General features: G+C 49.3%; 1 protein-coding gene across 1 annotated transcript in view; it reads right to left on the minus strand.

Annotated features, from left to right (window-relative positions):
* Positions 1 to 8: 8 nt before the first annotated feature.
* Positions 9 to 20887, minus strand: part of GRID1 (glutamate ionotropic receptor delta type subunit 1) — a 705818-nt gene continuing 684939 nt past the window's right edge. Inside the window, exons 14-16 of the mRNA XM_044239973.1 lie at positions 17303 to 17469; positions 10757 to 10997; positions 9 to 750 (exon numbers count right to left, since the gene is read on the minus strand). Of these exons, the coding sequence (XP_044095908.1) occupies positions 322 to 750; positions 10757 to 10997; positions 17303 to 17469 (837 nt within the window). The 3' untranslated portion in view covers positions 9 to 321. The remainder of the gene's footprint in view (positions 751 to 10756; positions 10998 to 17302; positions 17470 to 20887) is intronic.

Below are 20887 nucleotides of genomic sequence, written 5' to 3' on the forward strand. Positions count from 1 at the left end.
GGGGCTTCTTTGGCACTTCAGAATGATCACAAGTAATTTGCCTTTTTATTCATATAGAACAAAATTTACAAAGTCATTCATACAGTTTTTGTGGTTTTTTTTTTTTACTGACTTCGAAAATTGGGAATATTCAAAATACACTTTTACCCCACTCCATTCTGTCATTATTTACACGTATGTACAAGAAAAATGAAAGAGTCTCTGTGTGTGTGTGTGTGTGTGTGTGCGTGTGTGTGGTTTGTGTTGTGGTTTTCCTGTATTAAAAAGCTCTGCTGGTCGGGTGGGTGGATGGACGGATGGTCGGCGGGGCGGGCGGCGCGGTCAGATGGAGGTGCCGTGGGAGGTGTCCAAGGCCTCTGGAAGGACGCCTCCCGGCACAGGCTGGAAGGACATGGGGATGGGGGTCTTGACTGGGCTCTGGCGGAACAGCCCCCCGTTGGGCGACCTGTGTTTGCACTGCATGGACGGCATGGTGGCGGAGCTGCTCAGGGCCAGCGGCAGGCTGCTGCCCGGCCCTGACGACAGTGTCCGGCTAGTGCCGTGGCTGCTTTGCTCGGGTAAAAAAGTGCTGACGGACAGCTGCGTGTTCTGGTACTCTCGCGTGGGCTCCAAGGCCTGGCTTGGAGCCAGGCCCCCCATCTCCAGGGCGGAAAGCTCAATGGACGCTGGGGAAATCTGCTTGTGGGCAATGTCTTCATCCATGAGGCTGTTCATGCGCCGGTGAACCTGCTCCAAATTCACTTCTTTGTCCTGGAGGGAAAGCACAGTAAGGTCAGGCTGAGCCCTGAGATGAGCCACAGCGGGCTTTCCACCAACTCTGGGAGGCCTGGAGACCCCAGGTCTGTCCAGCCTGTGGACACGGGGTGGGCATTCCCCCAATCCTCCCACCCTCCTTCACCTGGATGGCCGGCCCTCTGTTATCTGGGGAACCAGTAGCCTAGGACACTGGCCCTGGGTAGCATAGACCCAACAAGCAGGCTTTGGCAACACGTGCCTCCCCTCCTCACTCTGCTAGAACCCCTGTCATTCCCAGAGGCAACCCTGTGAGAAGATGTCTTGAGGAACCGGCAGAGACAGAAGGAGAATAAAGGAGTTCCCGTGCGAATAAAGGGAACTGGTCCTTGAGGCCCAGGGAACTGGGTCCCATGTATTTGCCATAGAGTTTACAATGCTCAGAAAGCCTTGTGTGATCATCCCCGTCATCCACAAGAGGAAGCCTGGGTTCGGGAAGATCAGTGTCCTCCCTGGAATCACAACTCTGTGATGGGCAGCCTGGGAAGCGTGGAGTAGGAAGTGAAGTCCTGGCTGCCCCTGAAAATCCATTCTCCCTGCGCACAATGTCCAGAGATGCCAGCAAGCAGGCACGCCCCTGCCTCCAAGGCTCATGGGGCTGGTTCCTGGATGAGGAAGATGGAGGAGATGGTGAGGAAGGGGACTTCTCAGGGTTCAGGTGACTTTCCTGGTATCAAGGGGGTTGAGACCGCCAAGATGGTGACCCTGACACTTGACTCTTTCTCCATATGGTAAATGGTAACAAGGAAATGGTTTTTGTGTGCTTAACAAATATCATTCTTTTCAAAAACCTGATGTTTTGTCTATAATATTAAAATAAATCAAGGAGGCCAAATTACTTGGAAGCTCCTAAAAGACAAAGAAGATGTACTCTAGCTGTTCAGTTCGCCCCAAGGAGGTGGGGCATGAGACCAGGTGTCCACAGAGAAGCCACACCAGCTCCTCGATGAGGTGCTCAAAATTTCAGGCAGCATGAGTGCCAATATGGTAGGCAAGCTCATGGCTATTACTACGTTTCTCTCTGAGGTCAGACTGCTAGAGAAATGCCATGTCAAAGCTCTGGTCTGAGACAGAACACCACAGTGTTCTAAGGCTGTCTAATGGCGGCATCCATTCAGTAGGAACCTGTCTTGTAGCGTGGTTAGAAATACCACACAGTGGAGAAGCCCTGAATGCACTTTCAAAAGGAAAAAGAAGGAACCATACACATTTAAGGGCCATTCCAGTGGCTGCTCTGAGCTCCTAGGAGGCTGGTAGGAGATTTTCTCCAAGAAGAGGCCACCCTGAGTAGCTGGCATGAACACCCCTCTCTCATGGGTGGTTAACCCCCATGAAGTCTCAATCCAGCCTTCCTCGAGCAAGGAAGTTGCTTCTGCACTTTGCTCCTTATTCCTAATGCCTCCTGGCGTGGTGAAGGCAGGGCCACTGCTCTCTCCACACCTTTGCCAGGCAGGCCAAGAGCAAAGCTGAGAACAAGAAAGCCAACTGATTTCAGGATGGAAGATAACATGGGGCTTGACACCGTGTCCCAGATGGAAACATCAGAAGTTGCTAGCAGGGCCCCATGGGCAGAACCAACATTCCAGGGATCTGAAGCCCCACACAGCAGAGCTCAGCTCACTGATGCTGGGAAACCAGCTCCAAGTTGAGGACATCTCAGGGTAGTGAGTGTCGTTGGTGACACTGGAGAAAGTCGCTGGAGAGGACCACGCCTTTACTTAGCCTAACTAAATGTGATGCATGGGCTGTCTTTCACAGACTCTTTAAAGCCTGTGAAAAGACAAGATGCCAAATTCAAGTTCTCTTAACTACCTTTCAGCATACTGATCCAGGTCTGTGCAACCTTGCCTTTTTCTCTGTGTTTTATCTATTGGTTTTTATTCTTGCATATGAATCTATTTTTTAATAGTTTTTTAAACTGTTATATTAGCCCCTTGTTGTTTTAGGGCCACCATGGATCAATTATCTCTTCCTAAGAAGACCATGGTTTGTGTGCTTTTGGGGAATTACTTCTTCCTCACCAGATAACAGTTTGGCAGGTGCCTTGCCCCACCTGTAGCTAAGATGCAGGACCATGACCAAGCAAGGACAATATGGCTGAATCTGAATCCTGAGCAAAGAGATAAAAAGAGACAGAAAAGAGTTGATTTTCCTTCCAATACAGTAGGAATACTTCAATAAACCTTCTGCTCCATGACCATCTCTTGTCTCCCAGCTCTGTAGACAAGCATGACCCCTGCCCCCCAACCCATCCTGCTTCTCCAGTCTTATGGTTGCTATGTGCTCCAGAAAAACTGCTGATACAGCACTTTCATTTGCATTGGCCGAAGTCTGTGCCATGACTATGATGGCAAATCTCCATATCTATTGGTTATTTTCATTTCAAAGTGGGGGAAGGATGAAAGACAAGTACCAGAGATCCTGGAAGCTGGGGAAGTTGAGAGAGAATTTCAGACACTTCTGGGGTTTACTTATATAATCCTCCCTTCTCTTTACAGCAAAGCTTGTGGAAGGTTGGATGAGCTGAGTGTCGCTGTTGGCACTGCCTTCAGTTTCTACTGAAGGAAAACCAATGGCCACTGGACTTGGGATCATGAGGAGAACTGGTTAGTTACATAATCTCATCTTTTCCTCCTTTAGATTTTCTTTCCAGGGCTTTAAGGATCCTTTTGGGGATGGAAAGAAGTCAAGTTTAGGAGTGGACTAATTTGGAGGGGAAGGCAAGCATCTTGGCCTCAGCCCTGTTCACTCTGGTGGTGAGAAGAAAGCACGTGACCCTTTTTTTCTCAGAAAAGTGTTCAGGAGATGCTGCCCATTTTGCTGGGGTCTAGAGAAAGAGAAAGGGGAACTTCCTGCCCAAGAAGGGCACAAGAGTTGAGAGTGGAGACCGCATGAAAGGAGCCCTCTCTGCCTAATGCCACAGACACAAAACAGAAGGAGAGCTTTGGGAGAAGACCAACCACCCACAATCCTCTGAAGAAAAATGTGAGCAAAAGAGGTCTCTGAGATGCAGTCATTTACCAGAGAAGTATGAGAGAGAAGAGGTTCAGAGAGTAGGATTCTCAAAGTGGCTGGGTATAGGCACCAATCTAGCATGATAATCACAGCTGTGAGGACTTGGTCTGGTAATACCAAAGTGTTTAGAATAAAAGTCAGCCCAGAGTGTAGGTGTGGAGGCAGCCCAACTACCCCCCAAATCAGTATTTTTGGAGGAAAGAGCTTGAATAGTTTCCTAAATCTAAATAATTTTTCTCATGCTTCAAGTTAAGTAAGGACAGATTAAAAAACTTCAAGAAGAACTATAAAGCTGTGCCGTGGGGATCGACTTCCAGCTGAGGTCAGTCAGGAGCCTGTAACCTCTCCAGGTCAGGACCCAGAGAAAATGTCCATACCAACTGAACAGACTTCCCAGGAAAAATTTCTGCCCCAAATGTAGTCAAGTAAGTCACCCTCTCTACCCCAGCAGAACCTCACTCTATTCAAATTTGATTACTGCCAGTAGATCCAACGCAAACAAACTCTGGAGGAACAAGGTGCCATCGTGAGCTGCCCATATGTGATTGTTTATCTGGACAGCAAAATGAGGAGAACTAAAGAAAATGCCTCACGCCCCCCTGAAAACACAGGCAATCTGGCTCTGAGTCGGCCACGACATCCCTCGGCTGCCTGCTTCCTCCGCCGCTGTCTAGTCCAAGTGCAAGGTGGAGAAAACCACCTTGGGTGGTAAAGCCCAAAAGCATAATCTTGGGTCACCCGGGGCCACAGATTTAGCATACACCAAGTCATTTCCAGTGGCCCCTGGCCAAGGAACGAGGAGGCAGAAATAATCCGCCCACTCAAGGAAAGAGGCAGGAGTGATTTGAATAATTATCTATATTTTAGACAAAATGGGACATTCTATTATGTTATGCAAATTCAAATAATGGACTTTTTTATGTGAACTACATCAGTTTACATCCTCATTATCTCAAGTTTTTGGTGTTCAACCGCATGGAAACTTGCTGCTGTCTTCATTAATTTACTGTAGGTAACTGACCTAGTCAAACATCCCTGAATATGACATAAAATTCACAGACTGCATTTATCCCTGAATCGGCCAAATTCTGCATTTCTCCCCTCATATTAAACATGATGACAGATGCACCAACAGAGGTGACTGGGGACCCTCTCCCAGGCATTGTCTTGCGGAGATAAAGTTCTGTAATTAAGCCGCTGTTCACCAACGTGGAAATAATTCAGTGTACTGGAAAACGGTAATTAACTAAACTATCATCTATGTAACAGCCAGTTACACGTGGGACTTGTTAGAACAGACTTTGTTTAGTGTCCAGTGGCTTTTACTTAAGTTGGGAACAAAAATGGGATGAGGGACTTCAAACCTGACTGGGATGGCTGTAGAGGTGTCCTTCCATTACCACTGAGACCACCCCGGTTGAAAATGAGACCCAACAGCTGGGAGAAACACCATCCATATGAGCTTCTTAAGAATTACTCCAGGGTGCCTGGGTGGCTCTGTAGGTTAAGTGTCTGCCTTCAGCTGGGTCATGATTATGGGGTCCTGGGATCGAGTCCCACATTGGGCTCCCTGCTCTACAGGGAGCTTGCTTCTCCCTCTCCTCCCTGCTTGTGCTCTCTCTCCCTCTTGCTATCTCTGTCAATCTCTCTCTCTCTCTCTCTCAGATAAACAAATAAAATCTTAAAAAAAAAAAAAAGAATTGCTCCAAAGACTTGCCAGCCCCAAAGGCCTGGGCTGGAGTCTGAGACTAGTGGTTGGATAAGAGCAAAGAAGTTCAACAGCTAATGAAGTGGTCTCAAGAGATGACGGGCAGTTTTCAGGGCATCACGAGAAAGACTTCCATTAGGCGCACTCATACATTTCACAGGGGAAGACGAAAAGAAGAGAGAGCTAATGGACACTTTCCATCAGAGGTGGTAGCAGCAGGTGTACCGAGGTGAACCGAGGCAGGGGTGACAAGATCTGTTCAAGGTCACACAACTGCATGGTAAGTGGAGTGTAAGGATCAGAGTCCAATCTACCCAGTTCCCAAACCTGGGCTCTCTCCCACTATGCAGGCTATGTGCTCCCAATTTCCCTTTGGAAGGATGGTGTAGACCTGTGGTTTCACCCTTGGCAGGATATCAGAAGCAGGTATGGGGCTTTTAAAAATTAGAGTTGTCCATATCCACCCAACCCTACCCTTTGGGGAATGGAGCCCAAGTATCTATATTTCTAAAAAGCTCCAGGATTAATCACCTCTGATGTGCAGCCAGTACGGAAAGCCATTGATCCAGCTGCAATGATTACACAACAATTTAACATTAATAACATTTTCTTTATAGGAGCCCAGACTGGTTCATTCATTCGATAAACACTTTTGAGCTCCTATTACCAGATGAGCTAATGTTCTTGGTAAAGCATCCATCTCGGTCCCTGGCATATAGAAGGTACTCGATACTTCAGTTAGATCCATCACCTCGTAACGAGAGGCTCTGCCGTTGCTGGGGCTGGACTAAGTGATGGGAATGCAGAGGTGGAGAAGCACCAGCAGACTCTGAGCAGGCACAGACAGGTAAACCATTCGCAGCAACTTGGAATCGCAGCCAGCCTGAGTGCGTATGCATGGCGGTGACAGGACGGGGGGGCAGCCCGTGGGAGGTGAGCAGGGGAGATCAGACAGAGGGGAGTGATGTCTGAACAGGTTGTGAGGTGCACACTGGTATATGACAAGCACTCACAGCCTTCCTGCTGGGAGGCCCTGGAATAAGGGCAGCAACATACACTCACTCTCCTCCCCCCCCCCCATGCTAAGAGGTCTGATATCATCAGTGTAGCCATTGGGCCAGGCTTGGTTTTCAGCAGAAGAGAGAAACTGGGGTTCAGAGTATGTCAACACCTAGCTAGGAGCCAGGATCCTGGCTCAAGAAAAAGCCCAGCCTATACCTTTCATGGGCCAAATCATACTGAAGATGTTAAGTAAGAACCCCTGCTCCTGCACATACCCCACCCAGGGGCAGACACGTCATTTTATTCCAGTTCTGTCCCTGTCACTTCTGCCTCCTCTTTCTCCAGGGCGAAGGATGCCTTCCTCCAATGTTCTCAAAGAGAATCAGGACAGGTAAGAAGATAGTGTGTAACTTTCCCAGCACAGACAAGGTACCACACGATGTGACCTGTCTTACCCGTGCCCATGACTGCCCATCACAAGGTCCTTAGGAGGGAGGAGCCCCCAGGCTGCCATTCACCAAGCACGGCCCATGGGCCGGTGCTGTTTCTGGCACTTTGCACACCTCCCTTCATTGAACCTCAGGGCAATGCTATGAGGCTGGCATAAAGGAAGAGGGGAAAGGTACAGGAGAGAAAATTCTCTATGTGAGGTTGATGAAGCGTCGTCAGAGGAGTGGAGGCAGAGAGGGTGTGCAGCCAGAGGGAGAGCCCCTTGAAACAAATCTCCCACCAAGTGCAGCTGGCCACCTGCGGTGGTGCCTGGCCACCGGGGCCTCAGTCAGCTCCCGTCTGCGATGGAAGCAGGGCCTGGGGGAGGGCAGGTGAGGCAGGCAGTACAAGCATGCCAAGCTCCCAGCCCTGCGACAGATGATTCATCCCTCACTCTTCATGTCATCTCCCATTTGTGCGGTTCTCATCTTTATTTCATGAATATTTTATTCTCCGAGCAATGGCTGCACTTCCCCCATAAATCTAGAGGGTGGCTCTTTACAGCAAGCACAGAGCCTGCCGCACTCACCTGCACTGGGTAACTACATAATAGTCTGATTCCTTGGAAAAAATATGAGCCCCAATCCACATGAATATTAAGGAGTTGAGCGCACATTACTATTCTTCCTCAAGTAGGTGTCTAAAGTCTGAAGGCATCTCAACACAAGCCATTAAACACAACTAAAACTACACCCAAAGACAGCTTTCTGGCTCTTAAGAAATATGGCCAAGGCCCCAGAATGAAGCATTCTAAGACTAACCAGACACTCTCACCCAATTGCAAACACTGCTCCAAAAAACACAGATAACCCACAGGTAACCAGTACCACAAAGTGGTTCTGGATTAAGGATCATTATTATTTGTGGAAGGTGTGAAAGATATGCTTCTAATATTGTGTTGCGTTGCCTTCCTGGTTTCTGATCCCTATGTGATGAGGTCCCAATCACTTGGCCTGGCACTCAGATCCCTCAGAGAAAGGCCCTGGTCCCTGGTCCAGCCTTCTCCACTCACCTCCCCCTGCTGATGCTGACCCTCCAGTCCCCAGAGCTCCAGGTGGGGGGCGGGGGTGGGGGGTGGGAGGTCAGTTAGGACTATTTACCTCAATGCTGTTCACCCTGCCTAACTTTCCGATCTCACCTCCAGCTCTACCAATCCTTTAACACTGACTTCTAACAACTCCATGCCCCAAGAACTCTTCAGTAACCAGTACCCCTGCCCCCTAAGTCCCCACCATGCCAAGGCTGGGCTGGGTGCACCTCGGTACGTCCATGGTACCTTCTGCTCACTTGAGAATGGTCCTGACCAATGAAGACTGCTTTGGCCAACCTCTCTGCTTGACGCATCTGCCCCTGTGGAGGTGAATTCCCTAAGGACATGGGCTATGCCCCTATAGGCATATTTATGAAAGGAAGGAGAAGAAGAAGGGAGAAATTTCATTTGAAAATCAGAAATCCATAAAAACAAGAAAAAGAGGGGATAGTTCCTTTTTCTACCAGAAGGAGCTGGCAGAAAGAAAGGCAGCTACTATGCTTTTTAACCTGCCTCTTCATTGGTCCTCATTCCTACCTGGAAGCAGGTTGGTGGCAGGGGCAGAATTTCCACATTTTCTATATAGGACCAATGTACTTCATTCTCTTTTCTCTTGTGCCTGAGGTCCTGGGCTTATGTAGAAGCCAGAGAGAAGGTAGGATGCTTTACTGGCAAGAAGAGAGCTGTTCCTCGTAGCTAGGTCATTCTTTGGTTTCCTGGTCTTTTCTCTGTGTTTTTCTCTTTCACCTCTGCCTTCTATGTCTCTCTAACAATCGACCCAAATACTTGTCCTTCTCTCTGTCTCTGTCTCTCTCACACACACACACACGGTGACTATTCATTCTGGGATGCCTAGGCTAGGCTTATCACTAAACCCTAAACAGGGATGTAAAGGGACATGAAGACTGGAAGCAGATGAGGACACCCAATCCAGAGGAAGAATGGCCTCTCCCTGCACCTGGCTCATAAGGGACATTCTGGAAGGCTGAGCCTGGACACCTGCTCTGCCCATGCCATCCCAGGTCAGCTTCTCCATGATGGTGAGATGCTCACCCACCCAGAGAGCTTCTCCTGCTCCCCGACCCAAGGATATTTGCACAAAGGAAGTCAGGCTATGGCTGATTGGGTTTGGAAAAACACCAGACCCAAGCCAAACAACATGGAGCCTGGATACAATGGGATCTGGTCCTCTCTGGTCCCACTTGGAGGTAACTCCGGGCCACCCTTCCTTGGGTGTGTATTCTGATGCCTCTGCGCATATAGCCTTGGTGGTGAGAAGCAGGCTGGTAATAAGACAGATCTGTGGGCTTTCCTTAAAACTACTCATCAGAATAATTCACAGGTCCTCCCCATGACTTTCACACACACACACACACACACACACACACACACACACACACACATTTCCAGTAGCAAAAGAAGCTTGGGCAGAACCATTAGCCATTCCTTTCAGTGCTTTTCCCTTAAGTCTGCTCCCTCCTGCTCTCCTGTGGCCCAGGGGTAACAAGGAGAAGCATGAGGCCATGGGAGACCTAGGCTTTGCACTTCCTTGCAGAGAGGCACACAGAAGGCAGAAGAGGAAGATGGGTATCCCTGGAATATTTCCAACACACTGAGTCAAACGGCAACGTCCTTCCAGCAAAAGCTAAGTGTGATGACAGAGAGCGGGATGCCTGGTATGAATGGAGAGTCTGTCCCCTCCCCCACCCAGCCAAGGGTTCCATGACAGACTGATGTATGGGCTGTGGCCAACCAGTCCCTCCAGGCTGCAGAGACAGTGGCCATGGTGACGCTGCCTCTTTGGATTTGGGGCTGGTTACTTTGCTGCATTGTGTTTGAAATTTACACCTGTTTGTGTCAACCTGATCTGTTCATGATAATTCAGAAGAATCTGAGCTGTATGTAGCACACAGTGGAAGGCCTACCATGGAGTGGCTGGGCTTACGTCTCCGTGCCGGTGTGGAGGGTTCTGCTGGCAGAATATCAAATAGTCAAAAGTCCTGCCCTGCCACCCTCCCTTAGGGGAACTGACTCCAGGGTGAGAAGCCTTCACTTAAAAAAAAAAAAAAAAGAGATTGAAGAAAAGCAAAACCCCAATGGAATGAAGTGTCCTGGGTAGAATCAGCTCATGCTCACCACAGATAAGGCGGGGAATGTGCCAGAACACGGAGTCTGGACAGAGCTGCCATGTTCCCTGTGCTGGGCGTAGTAGGCAAGGCTGGGCCCTATCAAGATGAGGCAGGAGAGGGAAGAAGGGAGGATGGGAGAGGCAGGGCCCGGTCCCTACTTGCATGCCGGAAGAGCAGAGCCCTGTGGCCCTTGATGGGAAAGCAAAGAGAACCAGGAAGGAATGAGGTCTCCTCTCTTACCCTACAGTTGTTCTCTCCAGGTCAGGGTGGAGGCACATGGGCGGGGCAGGGTAGGGAAGGGCCCTCTGGCGCTGCTCATGCTGCACCCGCTCTACAGATAAATACAGGACTTTAGTGGCCACGGCTGGGGCCTTGGCCCTTCGGTCAAGCATCAAAACATCCCCTCCATTTGTTCTCTTGCTTTAAAATCAAACAAAAGCAATGACACCCCCCCTCGCCACCCCCCCCAGTAAAACATGGCTGTCTGCACACAGGTGACTCCAGTAAGTAGTAACTAGAAGAAAGCCCACCCCGGGGGGACTCTCCTGCCTCTGGGCTGCAGAAGGGAGAAGCAGGACGCAGGGCACGGACCTCTTTGGGGGTCTCCTGGTGGCACCGGTTGCTGTTCCACCACAACTCCAGGGCAGCCACCAGGCAGGCGAGGAGGAGGCCGATAGCCAGGATGCAGAAGACCCCCGCGAAGCTGTGCAGCTTGAGGGCTTTGCCGTCGGCCTGGGCGCTGGCAGGGCTGGTGAGGTCGCAGCGGCCCAGGTGCGGCCACCACTTCTGCTTGAGCACGTCGAGGTCCCCGGTGTCCTGCAGCTCCAGGATCCTGCAAGACACCAGCCATGGAAGCCATGGCCCCTGGCCTCCTCGGCACGGTCCTGGGGACCCCGGCCCCTTCCGCAGCACACTGACCCTCCCACAGAAAACGTTGAGCCATGGCAGCCTTCTTCTGCCCCAGCTGTCCCCTTCCCCAACCCATCCTCCCCTCTGTAAGCAAAGTGCTCTTCCCCCGGCACACTCCAGGTTTCTTCTCTCTCCTCCTCAAAAGCCTCGAAGCTCCCACCCACCCTGTCTCATTGCTTGTGGATAAGGTTCAGTGGCAAAGCACATAAGGACCCTTCACATGGAATCAGGGGCAACATACAGAACTGGCTGAGGCAACACTCAGACCACGGACTTAAAAAATGCTTCCTTTCAAACTTCAATAAGCACATTGTAAGTCTCTCCCACCAGGATTCACCGAATCACTCATTCATACATTCATTGAGCATCTGCCTTAGGCTATGCACGATGTTCAACACCGCTGGGTGAGGTCCAGAGACTTATACACAGACTTTGAAACAATAATATACAGAGAGAGGCTGTGATCAATACTATAATATGAAGATAGAGGTGCTAAGAAAATGGTGCATGGAGAGGGTGGTCCAGAAGGGGCATTACAGGGAGGACCTCATCAAGGAGGTGCACACCTGAAGGAAGGTTAGTCATCAAATAGCTCCCACTTGTCTAATACATTCTAAGTGCCAGGATATAGCCTCAGCTCTTGATAAATAGTGTTTCATTCTCATGTCAACCCTTTGAGATGGTTCCTTCCATTTTTCCAGAGAAGGAAAAGGAGGCACAGGGAGGTAAAGTATCTTGCCAAGGTCAATTTGTGGTTGGCAGGGATGGCATTGAATGAGGACAGACAACAGCCATTCTTGCAAGTTTGTTCTCAGCTACGCGATCTGTATATCTGAGATGCTACAATATGGCCAGTGAGGCTCCAGAGAGGCAGTGGGGAGGCGAAGGATGGTGGGAGATGAAGACAGTAAAACAGGAAGAGCTGAGCATGTGGGCTTAGAGAAGGTGTGAGAGGAATCTGCATTCTATCCTGTCCACCAAGGTAGGGCAACCTGTGCTCTTCCCTTATTCCCCATGTAGGTGTCCGAATGGTGGTTTTCCTTTGTTGTGGGATGTGATAGACTCCCTCTCTAATCCAGGGGTCTGAACAGTGAGCAAATAGTAACTGGTAGCCCCCACGCTCCTCATACCCAAGCTTTTCCTTCTAGGGTGGAGGGTATTTTTTTAAGCCTGGTTCATGGTTATACTGCTACATGATAACATGTGCGGTAACCACTCTGAGCCGACCCGGGTGTGCACATTTCAAGGGCAGTGGTTCTTTATAGCCAGGAGAAGTTCACTTCCAACTGGCCATTTGAGCAGTCTCTGCCCTGGGCCTGTGTTGCAGGCCAACTATGACTACAGGCTGAGGCTGAGTTCTGTGACCATGCATGAGCTGTGACTGGTGGAGAGGGAAGGTGACAGCCCGGGGGTAGGGGGAGGGTGTCTTCTGACCTGCCAGCATCATGGGCCCAGCAGAGCATGGCCTCTGACCCGCTGTGAACAGCCTGGCTCAGGGCAAAGAACAGGCCATGGAGGCACCAGATCTCAGCTGAGTATCACAGGACAAGTGACTTGCCCCTGTTAACCTTGACTGTATCATCATTGCAAGACAGACCCACGAGCTTTCCAGGTGAGTAAATCCTTTGGGACGGGGGCTATGTGTTACTCTCCATGGTTTCTCCCGAGGAAGCACAGTGGCAACCCAACTTGGGCCATCCATGAATGTTTGTTGCATCAACATAAATATGAATGTATTAACAGAATCGTGAAAACTAATCTAAACAAAAATGGTCATGGTGAGATAATGAGATGATGTCTGTTAAGGGCCAAGGACACAAGTCGGCACAAAAGACTTAAAATGCCGCTGTGCACATAGGGGCTTGGCGATGACACAGATCCGTGATTGACGTGTGGATCTGTGTGGTTTGGGCTTGATCCACATGCCGCTGAGTGCCACAGACCTCTCGCATGGCGTATCCCGAGACGGACTGGGCAGCAGCAGTGTCCCACTGCTCCGGACATGTTAGGGAAGCTGTCCACTGGCTCAGGCTGAAAGGCCATCATCTAAGTCTCCATTGGCAGGTCCGAAGAAGCTGGGTCTCCTGGCAGTTAGAGGAGCCCCAGGACTGGGTGGGCAGGATCTCTGGGCTGTGAGAAGCCTCGTGGGTAGGCTCCTGGCTTGCCGAGGAGAGACAGCAGAACTTTGTATATATTTGTATAGATTCTGCTCTCATGGTCCAAACCCAGACCTGCCATCACACCAGCCATGTCAGGGCAACCTCTCCACTTTAGCCCTCTCACTTCTAAATTCGGAGATCATAATGACTCCTACCACAGAATTATTGTGACAAAATGAAAAGACAGGACATGTGGCCACCCCTCAGCTCAAGATCTGGCAAGTAATCAGAGTTCCCTAAAAGCCAGTTCCAGTGGCATGGTCTGATGGCCATGTGGACCGTCAGGCCTATCCTGTCCTGTATTGACCTACGCTGCCCTTTACTGAGAACACAGAAGGGACTGATCATTTTCCATTGTCTTGATCCTCCTCACAGCCTATAAAGTCATTCTTATAATGTCAGTTTCACATCCTGAAGACCTGAGGCTGAATGAACATCTAGATGCCTGGCCCACAGTAGCAATCAGAAAGTGGCAATGCTGCTCTTCAGAGCTGGGTCATGCTGACTCGGGAGGCCACACTCTTTCCAGAACATCAGGTTGCTAAGTGCAGTCAGCCTGCTCTTGGAGAGTCGGGCTCTGGTTTAGGGGACCACGAGACTCTGGCCAGAGCATGGCTGTAGGGTCTGATTCCTACTCCTCCACTCACTGATGGCAGCATTAGGCAGCCTGCTAAGTTCTGCTGATGCTTGCCTTCTTTCTGCTCCTTTTAATTGTATGTATTTTTATGCCTGATATTATTCCAGGAAGAATGGAACGCAATTTATAGGAAAACATAGAATAAAATAAAAACAAACAAATCAAAAGGAAAATTTAAATATGTAAGCTACAAAGGAAAGATAAAACAAGTCACGGGTACTAAATGAGTCCTAGAACAAGGCTAAACTAATGCACACCAGAATAATCTATACCCCTGCTTACGAGTAAGCTGCAGTGATCATAGCCGTTTCCTGAAGCCAGTCATTCTATTTTTCCAGACAGATGTAATTGCAGGTGCTTTCTTCTGGTCAATAGTTGTGGAGCCCTGCTACACAGTAGGTGCTCCATAAATGGCTCTTAAGTTGTTAAACATTTATTGAATGCCTGCTCTGCATGCCACGGTTCACAAACAGGTTACAGCACTCAACCCCCACCATACACACTTATAAGGTGTAGTGTATAGACCCCGTCTGCCAAAGCAAGGGAACGTATCTGTACCCAAGGAATAGCTTAATTCACAGGCCTAAGGGAAAAAAAGTTCCTACAGTTCCAGGTAAGACTAGGGGTCTATTTCTGTAAGACCTTTTTTCTATAAATGGCATGGAGCATTGCTTTCTGGATCTGCCCCCTTCCTGCTCTCAGGCATGATGTCTCCAAATAGGGGCACCTCACAGTTCTGTATGCACCATACAACAGAACCTCTTGAAGAACCACTGGCCATAGTAAGTTGGCAACCCAAGGTCTGAGGGTTCCCTCCAAGTAGACACCCATCTGCCCAGGTCGGGAAGAGAGGATGCTTCCAGTTTAAGAGGGGCTGCAACAAAGAGCCAAGTGATGATAATTCTGGAGGCCAGCACAACCCACTGGGGACATTTACTTAGAGTCAGAGAGCACATGGCCTTCTCATGAAAGCAAAGAGTAATAACCATAATAACCAGGAAATTGGATTAGGCACTTTTGTTTCTGGTCACTTCTGGTGTTGGGGGGGGGCAGCCAACAGAGCCTCTATTGTGAGAAATTTTGAAAAGAACCTCAGGGTCAGCACTTTGATAGATAATGAACAGGCCTGCTCAAGGGCAAGCCTGAATTTTGGGACCCTACACTCCCACACCGGTCCTAGTCGACTGCCCTGTAGGGCCATACAAAGGGCATGGAATACCTTCTGTACCCAGCAAGCAGTCACAATGTTGAAAGTGACCAACCACCCTCTCTCTGCTCATCTCCTTCTCTGGGCTGAATATCCTTAGGTTTCCTCCTGATCTGATTTGGGACTGCTGAACAATCCAGCTGGGAAGCAAGCTCTCTCCTCTCTTCTCTCCAGTGTGCCAACAGTCACTTCAGCAGATTTTGGAGCTCTCTAGACAGTTCAAGTATCTGGGGACCTTATGCTTCCCTCACTGGGACCCTGGGCTTCCATGATTGTGGTTTGGGGGCATGTTAGCTGTTGACCCCCACCCCAGCTCCCCTACCATCTGTTCCAGAAAGGTGCTCACAGGTTGATGGTGTCTGGAATGCCCTGAGCCTCCTGTCTCAGAAAACCAGCCGGAGTACATCTCAAGAACACCAATGCAATACACATCCTAGACAGAAGTCATTCCTTCTTCATGCCTTTAATTGTAACACTTGATAAAACTCTACCCCTTCTTCTCCCTGGTCATCTCTGCTCCAGGGAGCAAAGGGAGGCACAGAATGTATACTTGATTAAATTCTAGGAAAACAAAACAAAACAAAAACGCAAAAGCCTCATTTAGCTTAGATAATTCTACCCTTTTTCCCAGTTTTGCAAACAAGCTACCGAATGGATGGGTCACAGGGTGTCCTCCTCAGCCTATCTCTGATGGGGTTTAGGCTCAAGTGCTCATGGTCACAAAGCCCTAACCCACACCTCCAAGGTAGGAGAAGGAAGGCAGTAGGGATGGGAGGTCCGACAGCAATGTGGGTGAAGGAGTGGGACTCAGGGACTTGTATTGTCCTCTGGACTCTGCCAGGAGCTGGCTGAGTGACCCTCTGCAAGCTTCAAGGTGTTAAATGACGGATCTCTAACCACTCTTGACCCTTCAAATAGATCATCCTTACTGATGGGATATCTGTGTTTACCAGCCAACTGGTATTGCCCCTAAGCTGGGGTACCATGCCAGTTTTTTCACTTGGATACCATTTTGGATTTCAGTGGGCCAAGGCAGAGCCTGTCCTTAGGGATTCCTCTTTGGGCTCCTCAGTCCTGCCCTTTTTACTCACCAGGATGTCACCTCATAGACATGAGTGAGCAGTGGGCCCGAGGCACAGATGTCCTTGGGAAGAGGAGTCCAGGTAGCAGACTGGCTACTGGGAAAAGGCCGCTGAGCTGACCCATGTCCTCACCCTGCCTTGTCTGGTAAGGCCAATACACCTAGTCAAGGACTAAGGCAAGCTTCTCTGGCAGAAGCAGTGGGGTGGTGGTGACAGATTATTTTTCACGAGGAATCTGGCCAGGTGTGCAGGCTGAACACTTGGAAACTTGATCATGCCCCAGTGTCCGGAGAAGAACAGGCTCAACAAAGGATGGGCTCCCACCAGCAAATTACATGGGAAGCTAAGAAAGCCAATACACGCTGGACATGCTATTTCATTTCTGCTGTAGGGTATCCATGTGCCTTTGCTTCAGCTAGAATACCCACCCCTATTCAGCCCTCCTCCCCCATTACCCTACCCCCTACACCTAGCATTTGCTAGTATTAATCACCAGGAAGCTGTTCTGGGGAGAATGGGAAGGAGGCAGTCACGAGCCACTGTCCACTCTGCAGGGGAAGGCAGGTCCCTTGCCTGCCCCAGTAGGTGCCATCGGCCTCCTCAGCCCACGTGCCCATGAAGATAGGGTCAGTATGCTTTTCTGACCACACTATTTTTAAGACTCCACATTGACTCTTCCCACATTGACTTTTCCCACTGAAAGCCAATGTCGGAAGTTCCTATTACTTAGAATAAGTAATTACTGCATCCTTGTTGGATCCAATTCATTATTCACTTAATTTCAAATAACTGGGCCTAGCTGGCTAACTCATCCTCATCCTTTAGGCCTCAGGTGTCACTTCCTCTGGAAAGTCCTCCCTGGCCTCCCCCAGGGGCTGGTTGGTTGTTTTCCTCTGCCCTCCTCCACCTCTAGAAAATCCTCTCCATTGTACTGAACGCCCCAGGCCAAGGGCTATGCCCACATCATGGCTCTGACTGAGACTGCGTACCTTCATGGGAAGGGACCACATACTTGCTCTTCCCTCCTGGGCTGGCATGGGACTAGATGGGGTTGGGGGGAGCCATGCTGGGACACAGTCAGGGCTGAAGAAGGTTATAATAAGAAGGTTACCCGCCAAGTCCCCCTTGGCTGGCGGTGCTTACCTCTGGGAGAAGAGGTCCCTGTAGGGGCTGCCATGCTGCAGGGCGATGCCATAGCCCTTGCTGCTGACGCTGTTGCCAATGACCGTCACAGAGCAGTCATCATCCGTTAGGGCCGCGTACTCCACCACTGCCACATCCCACAGGAAGGCGTAGTTCCCCTTCTTGGCCTGAAAGACCAAAATCACCATGAATTTCAGGCAGGCTTGCCACAGTTTTGAGTGGTGAGAACTGCAATCATGGGATTTGCAGGACCCTTCTACATGGCCCCCTGCCCGCCAGCCAGCACTGCAAGCTCTTCTCCTATTTTCCGGCAACAGATTCTGCTGCAAGCTGATGCCACCCACTGTGCTTAGACATAAAAGGCCATGATGCTGCCTCCAGGAGGCTCCAGGGCAGCTCACGTCACACGGAGAGGTGGAGAAGGGGAGCAACAGGTGGGCTCTCCTGCTAGCCTCCTGCTCGCAGTGGCAGGGACCTCGTTCTCAGATTAGCAGTCCACCTTGGAAAGTGCAGAAAGGTTGGCCTAGGGAATTGAGGTTTTCTGATCAGAGATTTAGAGGGAAACATAATAGTCCCCATTTAGTATTTGTACTTAGAACCCAACTGAACCCTGCTCAAGGTGAACATGAAAGGCCCTAGGTTTAGTGGCCCTGAGTGGCCATGACCTAATATCTAGGTCACAAACTTGCCATGCATATGGAAGTATCCAGGACAGGGTCCTCATTATTATGGTGTCAGGCTGCATTTCTGCCATTTGCCTTTCCCTGCTCACACCAGAGTGTCCCCATGCATACAAACATTCACAAACACATACACATACACACATGCATATGCACATTTTAAATGTACACATATCTGCATGCATGTGCAGACACAAAGGCACACAAGCATACATATGTGTGTGACTGCATGTGTGCGCGTGCACACACACACACACACACACACACACAGGAGCCCATTTCTCTGTCAAGGCAATGGCTGCAGATTACTCCATCAGGAATCCGCCCGTGGCCACACTGAAGTCCCACTCCATCACACCTATCCACAGCAAACTTTCTATTTTATCCTGAGCCTCAATTCTGACTTTGCCTGAAGTCTGGGCCCAGAGAAGAAATGTAAACTGCTCTGCTTCTTGGAAGGCGATGTAAACTAGACATTGTCACTTGACCAGCTTAAAATAGAGCATAATGTTCTTAATGTAGCCCTGCGCCCGGTTTTAACTCTGTAATGAGTACGCAGACGCCTCTTTGCCACTTCTTCCCTCCTCCCACAGCTCACACTAGGAGCTGGAAGCCCCGAGTCTCGGCTTGGAAGCAGGCCTGAAGCACAGCAGTCAAGAGGCCAATCTGGCATGCTACACACTTCGCCATATCATCATGGGCGTGATCTCTCATGTCAGCTCAGTTTTTACGTCCGCTGAGCCTTTCCATGGAGGGCCATAGTTGCTTAGATGAAGACAGTCAAGATTTTACTTCTTTCAAGACCCAAAGCACATGTGGGCCCAAACGGATCATCTTCTTTTCAGAAGTTTTCCATCAAAGGGATTTGTAGGTAGAGTGTGGCATCCCCCCACCCGGCAGGAAAAGGCTGCTCCTAGCCATTCCCACAGAGTTGCCCAAGGACCCTGTGAGAATTGACCCACGCACCAGTGCCACCTGTGGACTCTCACGTCAGGAAGCAATCCAAATAGGACATCAAAGCCTCACTCTTGGCCAAGCCAATTTCAGAGGTCCCTCAAGGACTTTAACCCTGGTTGCAAAATTACATTCATCTCTCTCCCTCCACATGGGAAGATAACAGTCTTTGAAATTTTTTCCTGCTGGCAAACAAGTTTTCCCATGAAAAGATATAAATTTTCAACCTCTTAGTATCCGAGTTTCTCAGCAAAATGTTGACTTATGACCTAATATTTGGCTTCGGTCTGACTTTGGAGCATTTCACATCCATGCTCGCAATTCAACATGACAATCAGACATTGTTATTTGTACGATTTCAAAGGGCATGTCATGTTGAAGGAAGAATTAAGATCATGTTCGTTTCCACCTTTCAAGTGATGTTCCCAGAAGGAAAAGGAAATAAGCTGGCCTTGACTGAGTGGAAACTGACTCTGACAAAAGCTTGGCACGGCCATTCTAAGGGGGTACTTAGTTTCCTTCGAGTCACGAGCATGGGTGGCTCCATATGGGGCTCAGTGATAGGTGAGCGTGGTTCCGTGAAAGGAAGCATTTATTGTCTTGTTGGCCTAAGCTGAGAAGGCAGGAAAGACAGAAGCAATGCCAACGATGTCTCAGCTGCAAATGCCTGCTCACCAGGAAGGCACTTAAGAAAAGAGGGGAAAGTGGTTCGCGTTCTTGAGCTGCCAAGCGACCCCAGACATTCAGTCTCCCCATTTATAAACAAGGACTAAATACTATTATATTTCCTGTCTGCTTCAAGAAGCATGTGGCCGGTCCTAGTCTACTAGGCAATGCCTGAACACGGAGATCTGGAGAAGCAGGTGTGCCCCATCTTGCACGCAGGCCAATATGAAGACCCAGCAGCAGTGATGCTCCATCTTTATGAAATATTTTCTCTTTCTCACACCCCTGCCTCACTTCCTCAGCACCCCAGAGCTTCCTACATCCTCCTTATAGCCCCACACCGAGTGAAATGAGGCACCATAACCTTCTCTAAGCTTCCGAGGGAAATTTTCTGGATCTTGCAGATGTCGCCCCATCTTCCTGGTGGGTCACAAACCCTATGAAACACAGAAGCCTTCTTTGGTCTGGCTATGCTCTCGGAAATTTTCAGCTTCCAGCTAAAGTAGTCCAAACATCCCACCCATCATGGTTATGACCCCTGATAGGGACCCTCTTGTCCCCATGTAAAATGAGCTCCACAGGCTCCCACCAAATTCTAAGATATACTTCTCCCTCATAGGGTCAGAAACAGTTTTCCATGGGCCCTTATCTACCTTCTTATTCTGTGCTGCTTATCCACAAAGCTTGGGGTATTTGTGTGTGTGTGTGTGTGTGTGTGTGTGTGTGTATACAGAAACATATGTATATGCAGAAGCATACATATACAAAAGGAAAGTAGTAGAAAAACCATAGGATGGATACAATATTATTACTATTCTATTCTGCAGATATATGAAATGTAATATGCCAAAAGTTGGCTAGGATTATTACATAATGGAGTGCTATCAGTGATTCTTAGGACAAGCTGCTTAAAGGTTCTTCTTTAATCTTGTAACACAATCTCTGTTACCACACACCACACTGGCACCAAGTCTGATCTCTGTACCCCTGTGTGCCCTTGTCCATCAATAGAACACAGAGGCCCGGCAGAGCTCTCCAATTTCTTAGACATTACCCAAATACAACCCTTATTTCCCTGGGCTGAATCTAAACATTTTGCTTTGTTTCATTTTCCCCTATCCCTAAAAGGAAACGGAAAGGCACAAGGTTCAGACATGAAATGAAAAGATGTGAAGACTCAGGGACAAGAGGAAAAGAACAGCTTCCACATTAGAGAAAGTCAAAGCCTCTGGACTTCCATCCCTGGGATGTCAGGATAGCAGCAGGTGGACTGGCCTGCCCTGAC

Source organism: Neovison vison, chromosome 2 (assembly GCF_020171115.1).
Source record: "Neovison vison isolate M4711 chromosome 2, ASM_NN_V1, whole genome shotgun sequence".
In the NCBI taxonomy this organism is placed as follows: Eukaryota; Metazoa; Chordata; class Mammalia; order Carnivora; family Mustelidae; genus Neogale; species Neogale vison.